Source organism: Pithys albifrons, chromosome 18 (assembly GCF_047495875.1).
Source record: "Pithys albifrons albifrons isolate INPA30051 chromosome 18, PitAlb_v1, whole genome shotgun sequence".
In the NCBI taxonomy this organism is placed as follows: Eukaryota; Metazoa; Chordata; class Aves; order Passeriformes; family Thamnophilidae; genus Pithys; species Pithys albifrons.
Genome location: NC_092475.1, coordinates 5,315,862 through 5,332,230, shown reverse-complemented (window position 1 = coordinate 5,332,230; position 16,369 = coordinate 5,315,862). Strand labels below are relative to the sequence as shown.

At 46.0% G+C, this 16,369-nt stretch overlaps 1 protein-coding gene across 3 annotated transcripts in view; it reads left to right on the top strand.

Annotated features, from left to right (window-relative positions):
- PHACTR3 (phosphatase and actin regulator 3) overlaps window positions 1-16,369 on the top strand; it is a 100,134-nt gene that overhangs the window by 47,320 nt on the left and 36,445 nt on the right. For all 3 annotated transcript variants that reach the window (XM_071572664.1, XM_071572663.1, XM_071572665.1), the window contains exons 2-5: window positions 4,186-4,347; window positions 5,231-5,308; window positions 9,179-9,361; window positions 13,021-13,224. In XM_071572664.1, the coding sequence (XP_071428765.1) occupies window positions 4,186-4,347; window positions 5,231-5,308; window positions 9,179-9,361; window positions 13,021-13,224 (627 nt within the window). The remainder of the gene's footprint in view (window positions 1-4,185; window positions 4,348-5,230; window positions 5,309-9,178; window positions 9,362-13,020; window positions 13,225-16,369) is intronic.

Sequence of the window (16,369 nt, the reverse complement as noted above, 5' to 3'; positions counted from 1 at the left end):
TATTCACAAGAGGACATCCCGTGCCTCTTACAGCCTCTCTCTGTGGCAAGGTCAGTGTAACTCAGCTCTGCAATCCTGATGTTCCCAACTGCCATCCATCAGCCTGCAGTTGCTGTCATCAGCAACCCAGAAATCTGGCTCATCATGAAAACCCCAAGAAGATGGAACCAACTCACTGAACCCAATGCTGAATTTCACAGCACTGTTATCACTCAGACACGGGCATCTCAGCAGCAGCTGCTGTACAAATGAGGGCTGTGTGCAGGCACAGGGCCCTTTGCCATCACACATGCAGGACACAGTTCCCAGAACTCCCAGCAAACCTGCCCCACTTCTGGAATAGAGGCAGGATTTGACATGTGCAAATGGGAGAGCTTGTGTGTGCAGAAAACCCTCACAATCCCGACACAATTCCTCCAGGGAAGGGACTAACAGGAAGAGTGGTCTATTTATGTCACCACAGCATTCTAAGGAAGAAAGCAAGGGGGTGTTTTGCAGAAACACCGATCGCCACAACTGCTGCTGCTGGGAACAGAAGCTGCAGATGCTCAGACTTTTAGGGGTCAGACCCTGTGGCCAAGTGTAATGAATATTATGGTTTGTTTGCTTCTCCTCTCTTGCCTGTGTGCAGCCCAGAGCTGCCCTGCAGAGCAGCACCCATCAGTTTGGAGCCTTTCCCCTCGTCTGGTTTGGGATGTCTCAGACATGAAACCATTCCCAACTGACCACTGTTCTGAGCTCTAGGAATTGCCCCAACTGTAAAAAGCACTTGTCCAGCATCATCAGAGCAGCACAGCCACCCTCCCCTCCACCCCTTTGACACACACACAGAGCAGAGGACAAGTGTGTAATAAATGAGGGGGTTGTTTTGGAGCTGGGGGTCCAGCATAGAAACCTTTGCCCTCAGTGGGGTACAGCAGAGAATTTAAAGTAATTTTGACATAAACAGCCAATAAACAAAATCTTTTGGCCCTGCAGGGCTGGTGACTGTGGGACAGTGTGGGATCAACTGGTGCTGTGCTGGGGAGGGTCAAGTGCCTGTGCTGAGGGTTAAGTTTGATGAGAACTGTCCTCCATCCTTCCCCATCACACACGAGCTAAGCTGGTGCTCCTTTCCTCTGCTGGTTTGGAGAGTCAGGATTTGTCTCTTGGCTGTTTATATTTTGCAGACATCCTCTGTAATTGCATGGCCTGGCCCCAAGCTCTCAGGCTCTGGGAGGAATAACCACATTATTCCACAGAACAGTTAGCATAATTAAAATATTGACTGCAGATTAAAAAAATGTGCTGAATATTTCACAGAGTGGTTGGAGGCTTGGCAAGCCTTGGCAGCTTGTTGGCTGCAGGGACTGGCTTGGGTGCTCACTGCTCTATATGGGAACTGCTTTTTGTGCTGGCAACTTCTTATCTCCCAAGCAGCCAACCCACGACCAGGGAAAAATGAACTGACTGGGAATGAGGCACTCCAAGGGCTTTCTGCTGATTCTTATTGCCAGTGAGACCATTGCCTTGTTATTTATGACTTCAGGACATCTGTCTTGCTGTGTCTCTGTCTATTTTTATTTGTGTCCATCTCTCCAAATGCACAGAATGGGGACTGCATATGGTGAGAATGTACCAGGTGATAAATCCATTTGCTTAAGAACTGTTTGTACCATAAGAGAAGCATTAATAAAGTTAAAAAGCCCACAAAAACCTCCACTGGAACATTTGTTTTAGCTACTATTCCTTCCTTGACATTTGATTTCTATCTGTGCTTCATCTGTAATCAAAGTCCAAGGCACAAAATCTTTACATTTCCACAACCAACAGGGCAGAAGAGGATGGAAAAAACCCAGTTGACAGGGCTGGAAAACCACAGAAGGATTACAGGACACATAGGGAATACTTGGTGTCTTTGCAATATCTCCCTATTCTCTAATTTTTGTGGGAATATCTGGGATAATAAGCATTGCAAGAGACACACTGGATTGGGTTTCAAGGACTTGTCATTGTACATCCCCTGCTATCTGGCAAAACCTTCAATTATCTCATGCTACCAGTGTTAAACAAAGGGTGTGGATGATGCCTGGTCCACTTTGCAGACATCCTGAACTGAGTGCAGTAACTTGCCAAGGTACTCCTTTAAATCAGCTTTTTAATCTTGACTTCCATGCTTGAGAAGCTCCTGGAGTGGAGGAGAGACAGTGCAGTCTCACAGGCAGGGACCAGGGACAGCTGAGCTGCCACTGTCCTACTCCTCTGTAGCTTCCAGGGACAAGGCTCTGATTTACAGGCTGATCTACAGCTCTTCTGAGATGAGCTAATTCTGTGAACATTTCTATTCCCACTCAAGAGATGTCACAAGAAATGGCCAAATGCTATTTTCTGAGGCTTCCATTACAGCTTTGAAGTGATCATAATAGCAAATTAATAGATCTACTCTGCCATTTTCTCATTGCCATTGCTGTAATCAAGAGTAGCTCTACTTCTTCAAAGCTTATTTCTGTGATACTCCTCATTTTTGAATATGCTGTTTGGGAAGGGGAAGGATATCTTGGCACTCCAGCTGTGGTCTGTAGGCTATTGCCTTTCTTCTGTGCTATTTTCTGCTCTTAATGCTGACCTCCAAACTGTAAATTATAAATATCACCATGGGTAGACACCATACTTTCAAAGGCAAAAAACCATTTGTATGTACGTTTTAAATCTCTTGTAAATTAGACCCCAAGATAAACTCTGTGGGATAAGACAAAAGATGCTCTAAATTCAGTACAAAGGAAGGGAATTTGATGGGCACACGCAATGAGTGTGAGGGAATTGTTAGAGCTTTTCTCTGCTCTCATAGCTCATCATATGGCCAAGATTTCAGTTTGTCTCCACTCAATGATTCATCTCTATTACCAGTATTTTCAAAATTAAATGGAAGAGGAGGAATGTGTTCATTCCCCTGCTGTGTTTAATAATCTCCCAAAAATTGTTTCCTGTTTACTTGGAAATCCCCACCTCCGTGCTGTGATTTAGACATTTTCACCCTGTTAACTCAAAACCAAAGCCTGGAAGATGCTGCAGAGTTTTTATCTTGCAGTCATAAAGCAATTTATGATAATTTCGATGTTACAGAGAAAATTTACTTGGAAATGTGCGTAAGTTCACAGCTTTGCATCGCTTGTTTAAATCATAACTGATTGTTGAAAAAAACCCCAACAAATTGCTAGGTTTTATTTGTGTAACATGTCTGATGGCAGCTTTTCTTTCAACAATTACTGTGTTGGTGCTCAGCAAAGGCATCAATAAGCCCATTTATGGGACTGTGCTGGTTTCCTCCATGGTACTGGTCAGCACTCAGCTCTGAGCACTCAGTGTGTATTGTTTTGTCTTTGCAAGACAAAATATTAGAAATACCTAAATTGATTTTCCAGCTGAAGCATTATCTCTGAATTCCTGTGGCTTGGCTGGACAAAAGGGAAAGAATTCTCCCCTTAGCTTCCTCAAGGAATAAATTTTCATGATAGTTCTAGGATTTTACTTAGGTAGCACATATCAAATAAACTGCTCTTATATAAAAGGTTTGCCTTAGCTCGCAGAAGTCAGGGTGTTCTGTGTCAGCTTATGTGAAGAGTTCCTTTAAAAGGCAGCAATATCCTGTGGCCTGAGAACAGAACTGGAAGCTGGGAATTCCAAAGGGACCTGAGCTCTCTCACACTTCCTCCCAGCATTTCACGAAGGTCTGGAGTTTCCTAAATGAGCATTACATGTGTGGGATTCACTGGAGGCCACGTGGGCCTGATTTACAGATGTGTTAAATCCTTTTTGCTCACGTTAAACCCACGGGCACCTCTCAGCTCTCCAAGTTTCCAAAGGCTGTGGTGCAGCTGTTGGAGGGGAGAGTGACACCATCGCCTTGGTGAGTACCAGGCATGGACAAGGGGAGAAAAGTGATGGAAAAAAGGAGTACAAATTCAGCACCTTTCCCTCTCTCTGGGCTCTGATGAATCTGTGAGCAATGGCAGTGATGGAGATACTGAAATATTTGGCTTCCAGACAGGCTCTGTGCAAGGGTGGAGTGAAGAGAGCAGCTGTGGGAGCTCTGGGGTGGCACAGAGAGGTTGCACACCTGGTGTCCTTCAGCCTGGCCACTGGCTCTGCTGTGGAAGGCACTGTGGGAGCTCTTTGTAACCAACTGCCCTGCTGTGTCCCCTGCAGATGAGATGGAGCAATCCCCCGCCATGCGCTCCGACTACTTGGTCTCAGGGATTCGAACTCCCCCAGTGAGGAGGAACAGCAAACTGGCCACACTGGGCAGGATCTTCAAACCATGGAAGTGGAGGAAAAAGAAAAACGAGAAGCTAAAGCAGACATCTGCAGGTAGGTGGGAACGAGAGGGATCTGCACAGAGCCAGGCTTGGCTGGGGGGAAATTTGCTTACACAGGATGTGTTAAAAGTGACCTGATCTAAACCCAATTCAGAGATTTCATCATTAGACACATTAATAACATTTAGGACCAGAGAGAGCCCATGTATGCTGACTTCCTGTATAATACAATCCAGTACATTTAGAAGAAAGGGTCAGAATAGGAGGGTGTAGCACAAGCCTTGCCACAGCCTGTTTTCCATGGGCTGTCCCTTCTCCAAACAGGCTCCACATTTATGGCCCCAAGTATCCTCACCCCTTTTATTTGGGGTGAAGACTATATAGGTCACAGTAACATTATGTAAAGTGACAGGAGGGAGCCACAGCATGTGAAAACCCTCCCCTCCAGCAGCTGTCTCAGGGGGGAAGTAGCCCAGCACACAGCACAGGCTGTGCCTGCTGGGATGTCCCAGGAGATCAGCCAGGGGACAAACTCACTTGCCTTTTCCTGAGACAGGATGGTGCAGTCCTCTCTGCCTGCTCCCATATCCTGTGGGAGCGTCACAGCAAAGGACACCATTTCCTGAGGCAGCTCAAGGTGCCACATTAAACAGTGTGGAGGTTCTGATACCCCCTTACTCTGCACTCAGGGGGGTCCAAAACAGGGCACATCATAAACCTCAGCTCTACATGTGGGTGGTTGTACAGCTGTTTTAACAAAGGAAAAGGCACAAACAGGCTGACCAGGTCATGCTCCCCGAAACAAAATCCTTGCAGTTCTTTCCAAGCACACAGGAGCTGAGGCCAGAGGGAATGTCCCTATTGCACCTTTCTCACTCCATGATATGAATCCTCTGTTCTTAACTGGTGCTGTGTTGTGCCACTCCTTTGTGCAGTGCTGGAGAAGAAGATGACAGCACGGCAAGGCCGGGATGAACTCATTAAGAAAGGCCTTCTGGAGATGATGGAACAAGGTAAGGAAACACAGAATTGCAAAAGCAGAAACCTAACAAGCAAATGAATGAAAAGGAAAACCTTCAGTCCAAACAGAGAGGAAAACTCTGTATGTCTCAAGATTTATTTTTCTTCAAACTCCTCCCTGATGCAATCAGTCCCTGTAGTTTAATTTCTGATGCTTTACCATCTTGGATATAACTCCGTCTTCACTTGATTTATTCATGGTGCAGTCGGAGCTGGTACACATATTTATGTAATTGCTCTAAACCCAGTTAAATCCCACTGCCAAGAAAGCCAGCTAAAGCTGGCTAAGTACAAACTTCAACATACAGCTGCAGTCAGCCAGCATGTACAACCCATGATCCAAATCCCATCAAATGATACTAATTTGATGTTTTCAGCTGGCTTCCCAGTAAACCAACTCTGTGACAAAGCATGTTACAATTGTGCTGGCTTTTCATTCACGTGGAAAAGGGAAGCTTTAGGAAGTGTCAATTCAAAGCTTCCCTGAGTACAAACCAGGAGAAGTCATTGAAGGAAAGATGATGAAGTGTCAGAAAGTGCACAAAGGACCATGGTTGTTACACACCTCTGCTCCAAAGCTCTGACAGATGCTGAAGGGAGACAGAGATCTGGGTGACTACCTGTGAGATCCAGTCAGCTCCCAATGTAACAACAACATCCCATTTCCACCTAAACTGGGATAAAAACCATAAATCCATCTTTAGTTTAAGCACTTTACAGTGGAAAGTGCTGCCATGAGGAGAGACTGGCCTTTTGAGTTTGACCAATCTGAGGTGGAAGTTCTGTTCTTTGAAAGCAATAATTGAGTTCCTTTGTGTAAAACAAATGTCATGTCCATAAATAGCCTGTGGGACAATACTCAGTGATGCCATGCTGGAGTGGAACCGAGCAAATGAAGAGTCAGAAAAAGAGCATTTTAAACAAGACTTTTTCTTTTTCATTGCAGTAAAGCAATTTTCATTTTTAGTTCTTGTCCACTGAACTCATTGTGTCTCTCATAATCCTAGGTAATTAGTTACCCTATTAGCATATTAGTACTATTGGACAGAAAAATATAACCTAGTCCTGCTAGGAGTAGAAAGTTCCCCATAATCCATACATTTGAATACTTTCCTTTCTAGAGCTTTGCAAAAGAACAGTAAAATAAAACACATTAAAAGGTAGTATTGATAAATCAGTGAACGTCTTGCACACATCATGAACTGGTTGGGAGGAAAACGTGATGCCAAGTGGCAAGATGACTTTAACAGAATTAAAATAGTTTAAATAAACACAGATAGTCCAGTGAGGAGTGATGACAAGCTGTGCTTTTAAGCAGACAGCTGCAAGCAGGCTGCTTACCTGTCTGCAGGAAAGTTGCCTCGAGCTCCCAGAAACATCAAACAAATTGCCAGTAACTCCCTGAGCCCAGAAAGGGGACAATGGCTGACAGGCAGCTGAAGGACACTGCAGCTGCCTGCAAGTTATTTTCCTTTACAGAGTGTTGTGAATCTCCAGGGTTATTGTATTATATTATTAGGAGAAGCAGCCTATTAACTGGAATAAAAAATTGACCCAAATAATTCTAAGTAAATGATTAGTGCCCTACTTGGACTGAGCTGAAGTGGCAGCAGTTTCCAGGCTAAGTCCTTGCTTAGGCAGTAAGTTGCAATTGTCAAAGCAGCAGTTCTGTGCTAAAAGACTGCAGTAAATCCTAAAATCCCTCTATTCCATCAGGCTCCACTCCTCTTCCAGGGACCTGATTCCCACTCACTTTCATAAATAGCCAAACTGGGCTGATGCTGCAGCCTGAGAAGCCTCATCCATTTCCAATAGCTGTCTGTGTGCCACTCAGGACTGTGGCACAGGGGCTGTCAGCATCATTTTGCACTGGCCTGTCTGGCTCAGGGCACACCACGAGGCTGGCACAGGATCTGCGTCGGGCCCAGGGGGAAAGTGCCCCGTCCTTGCGTTGGTGATGAGTCATCCTGCCAGGTTATGTCACCCTGTCTCCTCACACAACCCCAAACCAGCTGTCCAGACACGCTGTGCCATTCCCTGGGCCCCGTCTGTCCTTCTGTCCTCTCCAGCTCTCCTCTCACAGGGCAATGCCAACCTTCCCCCCAAAAACTCCTGGATTGCAGCTTCACTCTGGGCAACTACTGGCACTCTGGGAGAGGTTATATGGTGCAGGGCTGGCACACAGTGGCATTCATTCCCAGCAGAATCCCAGCCCTGCTTCTGATCACTTTGGAGTACTCAAGACTGGGGTTTCCCTTACTAAGGTCTGTGCTTTCTCCTGTCCCCAGCTGATCCCTAAATTACAGTTTGGGGACCCACTGCTACTGCTACAGCACACCCACTTTCAGCTGATCATCCCTGCCCAAGAACATCATTGTTGTGAGTCTCAGATGCTCCTCACCAGAAATCCTCCAACAGGGCTGTCTTTGCCTGTCACTGCTTCATTAGCCCTGACACTTGCCATGCGCCGGGATCTGAAGACACTGAGTCTCTGAGTGCAGCTTCACTGTGGCACAGCTGTCAGAGCTTGCCCTTCCCGAGGATGTGAGGGATGTGCAGAGCAGAGTTACCCTGAAAACATTTAGGGAGCTTCCCATTGTGAGCACAAAGGGCTCAAGTCTCAGTGCTTACAGCACCGGGGTAAGGGCTGCTGTCAAACAGAGGTGGCAGCTGTTAACACACCGGTGATTATGTAGAGGCTGCCTTCACAATGAGCTGAAATGTAGGCAATGAACTTTTTCCCCCTCCCCTTCCCTGTATCATAGCAACTGTGCTACTGCAAGGGCTATTTTAAGAACAGTAACTTTTCACCAAACGTGATTATGAGGCAGACTGAGTGAGCTCAGTGTGCCAAAATACTGCATCCCTTCTACAGTATCTCTGGGCCAAAGTCAGATAGCCTTACCCAAAAGCACAAGAAATTACTCTGCAGATTGTCCAAATAGCATTAAAAAGGGGTAGCAGTAAATACTTGCCATTTTAAATCAGTGTTCAAGAAACTTGTCATGATAACATTGCAGGAAAACATAGCCCTGTCAGGAGCTTCCAGAAAGGAGAGTGCAGGGCTGAGAAATACGAGCTGGGAGGTGAGGGGTGGACAGCAGGCATGTCCATCAGCATGGAACACTGCCCAGGGTGCAAAGTAATTGCTCTCTGTGGTTTGCAACAGTGATGTACATCTTTTAGATTCTGAGAGAGTAAAAGGATAGTTTGTATTCCGAGGACTCTTGCCTGAATAGGAGGATAGTAGAAAAGCTTCAGTCATCAAGATGCGACAGCTGCAGGGATCACTGGCACAGAAATCTCTCAGAGTAGGCAAAGGGAGCAGTTTCTAGGTCTACATGAAGTGGGAGTTGAATTTCTGATCAGCTCAGTCACACAGGACATGCTTTTCAAAGCTGAGTAACTAAAACGGTGCTCAAAACCTACAGCTTGGTGGGGAATATTCCTCAGGCATTGCTGCTTGGACAGCTGGATGGCAGCGTGGCATGAGCCTGACCCAGCTCACATGTCAGACTGACCTGTGAATGTGCTGCACCACGAGCTCTGCTCATGCAAGCAGTTGCCTTCTCCCAGACTGCTCTGGTTGTGCTCATCCCTCACATGACAGGTGCTTCCAGAGTACAAGGCCATTTGCTGAGGCTGCAGGATGCCCCGTTGAGAAACCTGGGTAGGTTTTAGTATCCAGATGGGCTGGTGTCCACAGGATTTGCAATCCAGATGGTTAACACTGTCAGAGATCAGGTGCTGCTCCAAAAGAAGTCTCAGTCCCCTGAGCACAGCAGCTTTGAGGCCCCCTCTTGAGGGAGTTTCAGCCTTCACTGCTCAGGGTTTAGTGAAGATGAAATCATTTGTTGTTTTAGATACTGAAGGCAAAGGCTGCGCTGGTGACGATGCCACGAGAGCGGCCCAGGGTGACCCTCCTGCCCCTGTGTGCCAGGCACTTGCCCCCGAAGAAGAGCAGCAAGAGAGCCCAACAGCAGCCACAACAGATGGGACCTCCTTTGGTGAGGAGCTGCATTTGGAGGAGCTCAAAGAAGATGCAGGTACTGGATACAAATTTAAAAAACCCTATGAAATGTTATAAAAATATTTCTGCCAAATGGTTTTATGAGATGTCAAACATGTCAGTGCATTAAAGGGTCAGAACACCTTGTTCAGCTCAGCCCATTCTAGGTCAGCAATGGGGACTTAAAAACAGTGACTTTTGAGACTTCTACCAAACCAAGGGACCACACAAAGCTTGGCATGATGGGATTAGTTGGATTATGAGATGATCCTGTCTAGGCATGGTGCCCCTTTGGTATTAGCAGTGGCTGCTCTGAGGATGAAACAAGCTTCTCTTAAAAACATTTCTTACACTTCTGTGCCAAGGCTGGAACTGTCCTGGCTCAGGAGAACACTGTCCATACACACAGTCCTGGCCACAACATGCTGCACATGCAAGTGAAGTTCAATACCAGGAGCACAAACCACGCTCCTTTCATGCAATTCTGCTCTGGTAGAGCTTATCCATGACAGCAGTTCCTTGGGACTAGAGCAGCCTGGCACAGCCCAGCAGCTGGAGGGTTTCCATTTACTTCTTGACAACCAAGAAGTGCAAAGCTGCAGAGATAACGCTTTATCCTGGTGTGTGAGGAGTGCCATGGAGTGATTATGAATCTTCCGGGGCCTCTAGTCAATCTTTACACCTTCTCCATCTGCCCTGGCTGCCCTTTGTTCTCTGTCCCACCCCCTCATGCCCTGCTTTCTCTGGGGTCCAGCCCAGACAAGGAAATATTTGTAGACTTCGTGTTCAGTTAATGCACAAAAAGCACAGCCCAGGCACAGAGGGCAGTTTTTCCCACCTCACCTACCCAGCAGGCTTGGGGACAGTCCCAGGGGGAGGATGTCTACCTGGTAATGAGGTGGCATTTTGACAAGTGGCACTCCATGAATAATTCCCTACTCCAGCAGGAGTCTAGTGCTGAGCACTTGGAATATTTTCAGCAGGATGATAATCACTCTGCAGTATGAAATCTGTTAATAGGTTTGTGTGCCTTCAGACTGAGTCAAACGTGCTGTTGTTCCCAGAAACAAGCACAAAATAACCTGGGAGCAAAGAATTCTTTGCAGGGAATGCAAAGTGGATGTTCTTTAGCCATCAGCTCCCAGTGTCAGTTTGTTCCAGGATACCATTCTGGACAGGATGGAGTTCAGAACCAAAAAATTTTAGTCTGACTGAGGCTGTGTGTGTTGGATCCACCTTCTCTACAGCAAAGGTCCCACTGTGGGTGCCACACAGCACTTCTTGTCCCAGGGAGCCTCACTGATTTCAGGGAAGTTACTGCCAGAGCCAGCACTGCTGCTCTCAGGGGAATGCACTCCAGTCTGACTGATTTTCCCATCCCACTCCCAACATCCACTGGGGCTCCTGATCTTTCTGTAATGTAGCACATTAGTGACATTTTTTTCTCTTCTGTTCTGCATTTTGTCTCCTGTGCAGTGGGCACGAACAGTGATGCCAGTCTGCTACCAGGCATTTCCCCAGAAGTACATGTAACAGAAAATTATTTCCTTCCATAATTCCCACAGTTGCTACATACAGCAGCTTTCCTATCCAGCCAGATTTCACAAGAGTTCCTGTTAATGATGCATATTTGTTCTACTTTCCTGTCTTTTTTGAATGATAAATACTCATTCCTCCTCTTCTAGGCATACTCATTAATCTGTTTGTCAACAAATTAAATGCTATTATCTTGCCAGTGCTATTGTTTCCAATTGCCTAAGTGCTTTGGTGCCTCCCCACGCACTCTGAACACGAGGGTGTGTGTTCCCAATGAGGCAGAAAACAGCCAAGAGGAGATTTGCGATGCTGCAGCTGTGGGTGCCCCCTGCAGTGAGATTTGAGGAGCTGCCCTGCAATGGTTTGCAGGGAAATCTGCTCCGTTTAGACAATCCAGAATGCCAAAAAGAGTGGGATTTGCCAAGTAGTTTGGCCCTCCCTCATGCTCTGCTTTTGTGAGACCCCACCCGGAGTGCTGCATCTGGCTCTGGAGTCCTGAGAACAGGCAAGACATGGACCTGCTGGAGCAGGTCCAGAGGGCCACAAAAAGGATCAGAGGGATGGAACACCTCTCCTGTGAAGACAGTCAGAGAGCTGGGGTCATCCAGCATGAAGAAGAGAAGGCTCCAGGGAGATCTTATTGCAGCCTTTCAGTACTTAAAGAGGGTTTATAAGAAAGATAGGCACAAACTTTGTAACATAACCTGTTGTGATAGGACAGGGGGTAAGGTTTTTAAACTCAAAGAAGGTAGACTTGGACTAAACATAAGGAAGAAATTTTTCCAGCAAAGGTGTTGAAATGCTGGAACAGGTTGTCCAGAGAGGTGGGAGATGCTTCATCCCTGGAAACATTCAAGGTCAGACTGGACAGGGCTCTGAGCAGCTTGATCTCCTTGAAGATGCCCCTGCTCATTGCAGGGGGAGGTTGGACTAGAAAGCCTTTAAAGGCCCCTTTCAACTCACAGTACTCTGTGATTCTGTGCTGAGGAGAGACTTTGATCTCTCCCAGTGCTTCACCTACCAGGGTAGGAAGAACAGTCCTCATGGATGCTACAGAGCACACAGTGGCTGGAGATGCAGTTTGGAGAGCCTGGCCATGGCTGGGAGCCTGGCTCAGAGTCAGCCTTGAGCCTCTCTGTGGGTCCCTGCACATGCCAAGGCAGAGCTCAAGACATGTAACAGAGTGTGAAATCCAGCAGGGAGGCACTGGGGGAGCTTAAGCACTGCCAGAGCCAGTTGGTATCTGAGCAGAATTCAAGGCTGCTAATTTTGGACTTCATAGCTGAAATTCCACCTATGTCCTGCTTCAGCTTTGTGCCTCTCTGGATCTGCTCCCCTGTGCCCTCATCAGTCTGGTCAATTTGATGAACTGCTCAGTGATTCAGCCTGCACTGACTTTAAGAGCTAAGTGCTTTTACCATGTTTATGGAGACACTCCTGAAATGAGCACTGCTTCACTACCTCAAATTAAGGCTTTGCAGCCTGAATTTTTTTCTGAAGTACTTCATCAATTCCCTGTTCCACACTTGCCACTGAGATTCAATTGCAAATCTCTTCTATGGCAGGTTCTCCTTTTTTATCAGCTTTAACTTCAGGAAAGGCTCAATGGTTTTGGAGTCAGGTACAGCAAAAGAAAGCTTGGGAAGCAAGTTGAAGTCATGTATTAAATAAGATAAAAATTAAATTGTGAAAATAAACATGTGCATCAAACTATTGGAGAGTCAGCTTTTATGGAATACTGTTGGTTTGATACTCCTTGCCCTTTGGCTGTGTGTTCCTAGCACAGAAGGTGCACACTCAGGAACTGCCACCACAGCTGTGTGCTCTGAGAAAATTCACTGCAGTTCTCAAATGTTGCTTTGCCTTGCTATCTTCATTATTTTAAAAGAAGGAGAAGGAAAAGTCTTTAGGGAAGTGAGGGAAGCTCAGCAGTTTTTTTCAGGAACATCAAACCTAACATTTCTTCAATATCCTCACACATTTGATTCTTCTCCTGCCGTATCTGGTTGGCTATTTCACACAATAACTACTTTCACTAAGGAAAAAAAATGCTTCTAGTTGTGTGCCATGTGTTCTGGTTTTCTGAATGTTCCTGGCATTGTCCCCTGGCCTGTCATTATTAACTTCATGTTCCATTAATTTTGCTCATATTCCTGCCAGCCAAGAACCCTTCAGCACCCACAGAAGAAGCAGAAGATGCCAGCCTGCCAGAAGCTGAAGACAGTCCACAAGCCTTACTTGTACCTGAATCCACAGATTCCCCCCAGAAACAGATGGAGAGAAACCCAGCACAGCTTCCCAGCCCTCCACTGCTCCCAGCTCCACCACCTAAGGCAATTTCCAAACTCACAAAGAGCTTAACAGGTCAGTCCTTTCTGCTCAGTGAAGACCTTCCCATTCTCTGTGTGTTTTCTCCTGCACTGCACAGTGTCTCAGGCTTTTCTCCTGGCCATTTTAAGCCCCAAACTGCTGTCAACCAGGAGAGTTATGCTGGGTGAACAGAACACCAGGGATTGCCCTGTCTGGTTTCCTGATAAAAACTGCTGATCTTGGTACTTCACCTGTTTATCTGAATCTCTCAGGGGAGTATTTGTTGTGTTTCTACTGCACTAAACACACCTAACACAAATCAAACCAACTGCAAACATCTGCTGGATCACATGCTCATATTGATATGCCATAAAAGCCAGGGAAGATTTAAAGGTTTTCCTTCCCTAGACTCCCACTGGCCAGCAGTACAACAGCCAGGATGTAGTTCAAGTCAAAGGCTCTGCAGAGGTTCCTGTCTGAAGGGGTTGCTCCCTGGGGTAGGACTAAACTAGAGCTATGAAATGTGGTCTCATTAGCAGAACACACATAAGTGATACACCTGGCTCCCAGAAATCAATCCTCTGTGCCAGACTTCATTGAACACTTCAAAAGCAATTCCTCTGGGCCTGATTTTCTAATGTAGTGCCAATGTTGTTACATTTTCCAACATTCTGGCACTGCAGAAAGGGTGTTAAAATGAATATGATTTTAGTTGGTTCCAATTTTAGGGCCCCTACATATGGTAAAAGCAGTTAAAAGGGCCTTATTGCAAATTAGACTCAAGTCCTGACATCGAAATGTCAGACCTGTTGGATATTTAGCCTTTTAAATGACAGCCATTATCTCAGCCCTGATTTGCATCCCCACTCATCTGCTGGCAGTGAACAGGGTTTCCAGTGTCACCAGGAAACAAAACATCACAGGGACACTGTGACCTGACCACTGGGGCTCACAGAAAGTACTGAAGTTCTCAGTCTTTTTGAAGACAACTACAAGCATTTGTTTTCCATGGAAATTATCCATACTTTGTCCATGCTTAAAAGCTGTAAGAATTTAAGTGGGAGCTGGACTCAAAACGGTGTCTCTGCTCCTCAGGAGCTGCTGTTCAGGTTGCTTCAGATTTCTGTGCTCTGGGTCAGGCTGGAGCCTGTTCCTCCCAGCCTGCAGTGTGAACAGGCCCCCCTGGGACTTCACTGAGCTGAGGAGAAGGCCATGCTCTTCACCAGATGGATGTGGAAACCTGACCATGGAGGGTACTGAGATTACACCTCCACCAGGCACCTCATGGCGTTTCCAGTTTAGATGTTTTGCTGCTTAACCCAAATATTTCCTGTAGCATCTAAAACATTCTGAGTTTTGGTATTTCATTCTCCCCTACACTTTCCACAAAGAACAACTTTTAATTTCCTCAATGACTCCCATAACTGTAGACCCTTTTTCAGCAGTGATTATACATGTCTATTTTTGTGGGGATGTGGAGGCAGTGCTAAGTTAAAATTAAACAAATACCGTCAGTGAATGAAAGGGAAGACAAAAGTGAAGGGAGAGAGAAAGGGTGATTATGAAAGAAAAGGAAGGTGAAGAGGTTGAAAAGCTTGTGTGGCTGTTTATTCCCCCTTAACAATGTTAGGGATGCTGTTAGCAGAGGAGTGAGGAGTAACACAAGCACCAATTAATCAGAGAGAGCAGGAACCGGGCAAGGTGCCAAGACATCACTTTGCAAGATTGTTCATGAGCAGCTGTCATTAGGACAAACAAGGTGTGATGTAGGGAAGGTCTCAGTATTGTCCCAAGCTGCCACGAGGACCAGGCTGGCCCTTGACCTGTTCCAGGAACAAGCTGGTAAAAAACCAAACCAAGGTCTCTTCCCTTGCTGCTTTAGGGCTGAGCTGAGCCCGTGGTTCTTGCTGAGGAAACACAGACATCCTCTCTCCCTATGCAGCCCCATAAAGTGACTCAGGATGTGGTTTTGCTCATCCTTTCAGGCCCTGATTGATCATAAATGCCCTCTGTGCATCTCCATTGTGGCATAGAATCAAAACCCCCCGGAGTACCCAAGTCCATCTTTCCTCAGCAGAGGTTGGCTGTGTCCTGGCCACAACCACCATCCTGAGCAGTGCAGGAGCAGCTCTGGGATGAGAAGGTGCCCCACTGCCAGGACACTGCACATCAGGCACCCAGGCAGTTAAAGAAATGCCCTTGTTCTTTCAGACTTCAGATTTTAAACTTTTGGCCTGCCTTGAACTCTGTCTCCTGTATGCACAGAGAGGAATGAAGCTCTGGATGGTGGTTTGGCTTCTGGGTTGGAGGGACAGAAAGGTGCAAAAACACCCTCCAGAAAAGAAAAAAAGTAGTGTTAGAGCTTTCTTAGCGCAGGAGAGATATTGTGGATGTAACTCCTCACTGAAGGATCCTCTCCTCCTCAGCCCAGAAATGTGAAAAAGAGACCAAGCTTAGAGTTGTCACTCTCAAATTTTCAATGTTTGGCTTTGGTTATGACTACAGGAGCTCTTATTCCTCGTGCTTTTTATGAGGAAATATTTAATAACTGAAGTTAATATTCAAACCTAATCTCTCCTCTCCAGTTTTCTAGCAAGTTCTCTGCTAATAGGGACCAAGTCCTTTTTTACATTGGCTATTTCGGGGTAATCCTGGCCTAAGCAGAAGTTTTTCTCTGCTATGATTTGAAGGATTTATCTCAAAATGAAGAAAAAAAAAGGTAAAAATTACCTGTGAAAACAAGTTTGTACAAAAGCTGTCCAAGCTGTGTCTGTTTAAATTCCTGTTTAAACACTAGGTGGCAACAAGAGGCAAGAAATCCTCTCGTTTGAGGTCCTTGCACTGGCTCTGTACAGCCCTCCCGAGCTGGTGGTGTAAACAACGCCAGTGCCAGAGGCTTGGGACACACATAGGAGGGACAGGAGAACTGCAGAACAGAAAAAACTGATCAGCATCTTTTTCAGACCAGATGTTCAGTTGTCCTAAGGGTGTGAAACTACCAAATTTGCAACCAGGGAAGTGTCCACTGTGATTTGGACTCAGCTGCTGGAGAAATATATAGATCAGTCTAAATGGGTATATCCAATCTAATTTCCAACCAAATGCTTACATTGCATAGAAACCAATTGAATCTGGGACTAAAAGGAGATTAGGTTTCCTCACCCTTCTTTTTTTTCATGTTAATGCTAAATGCCATATC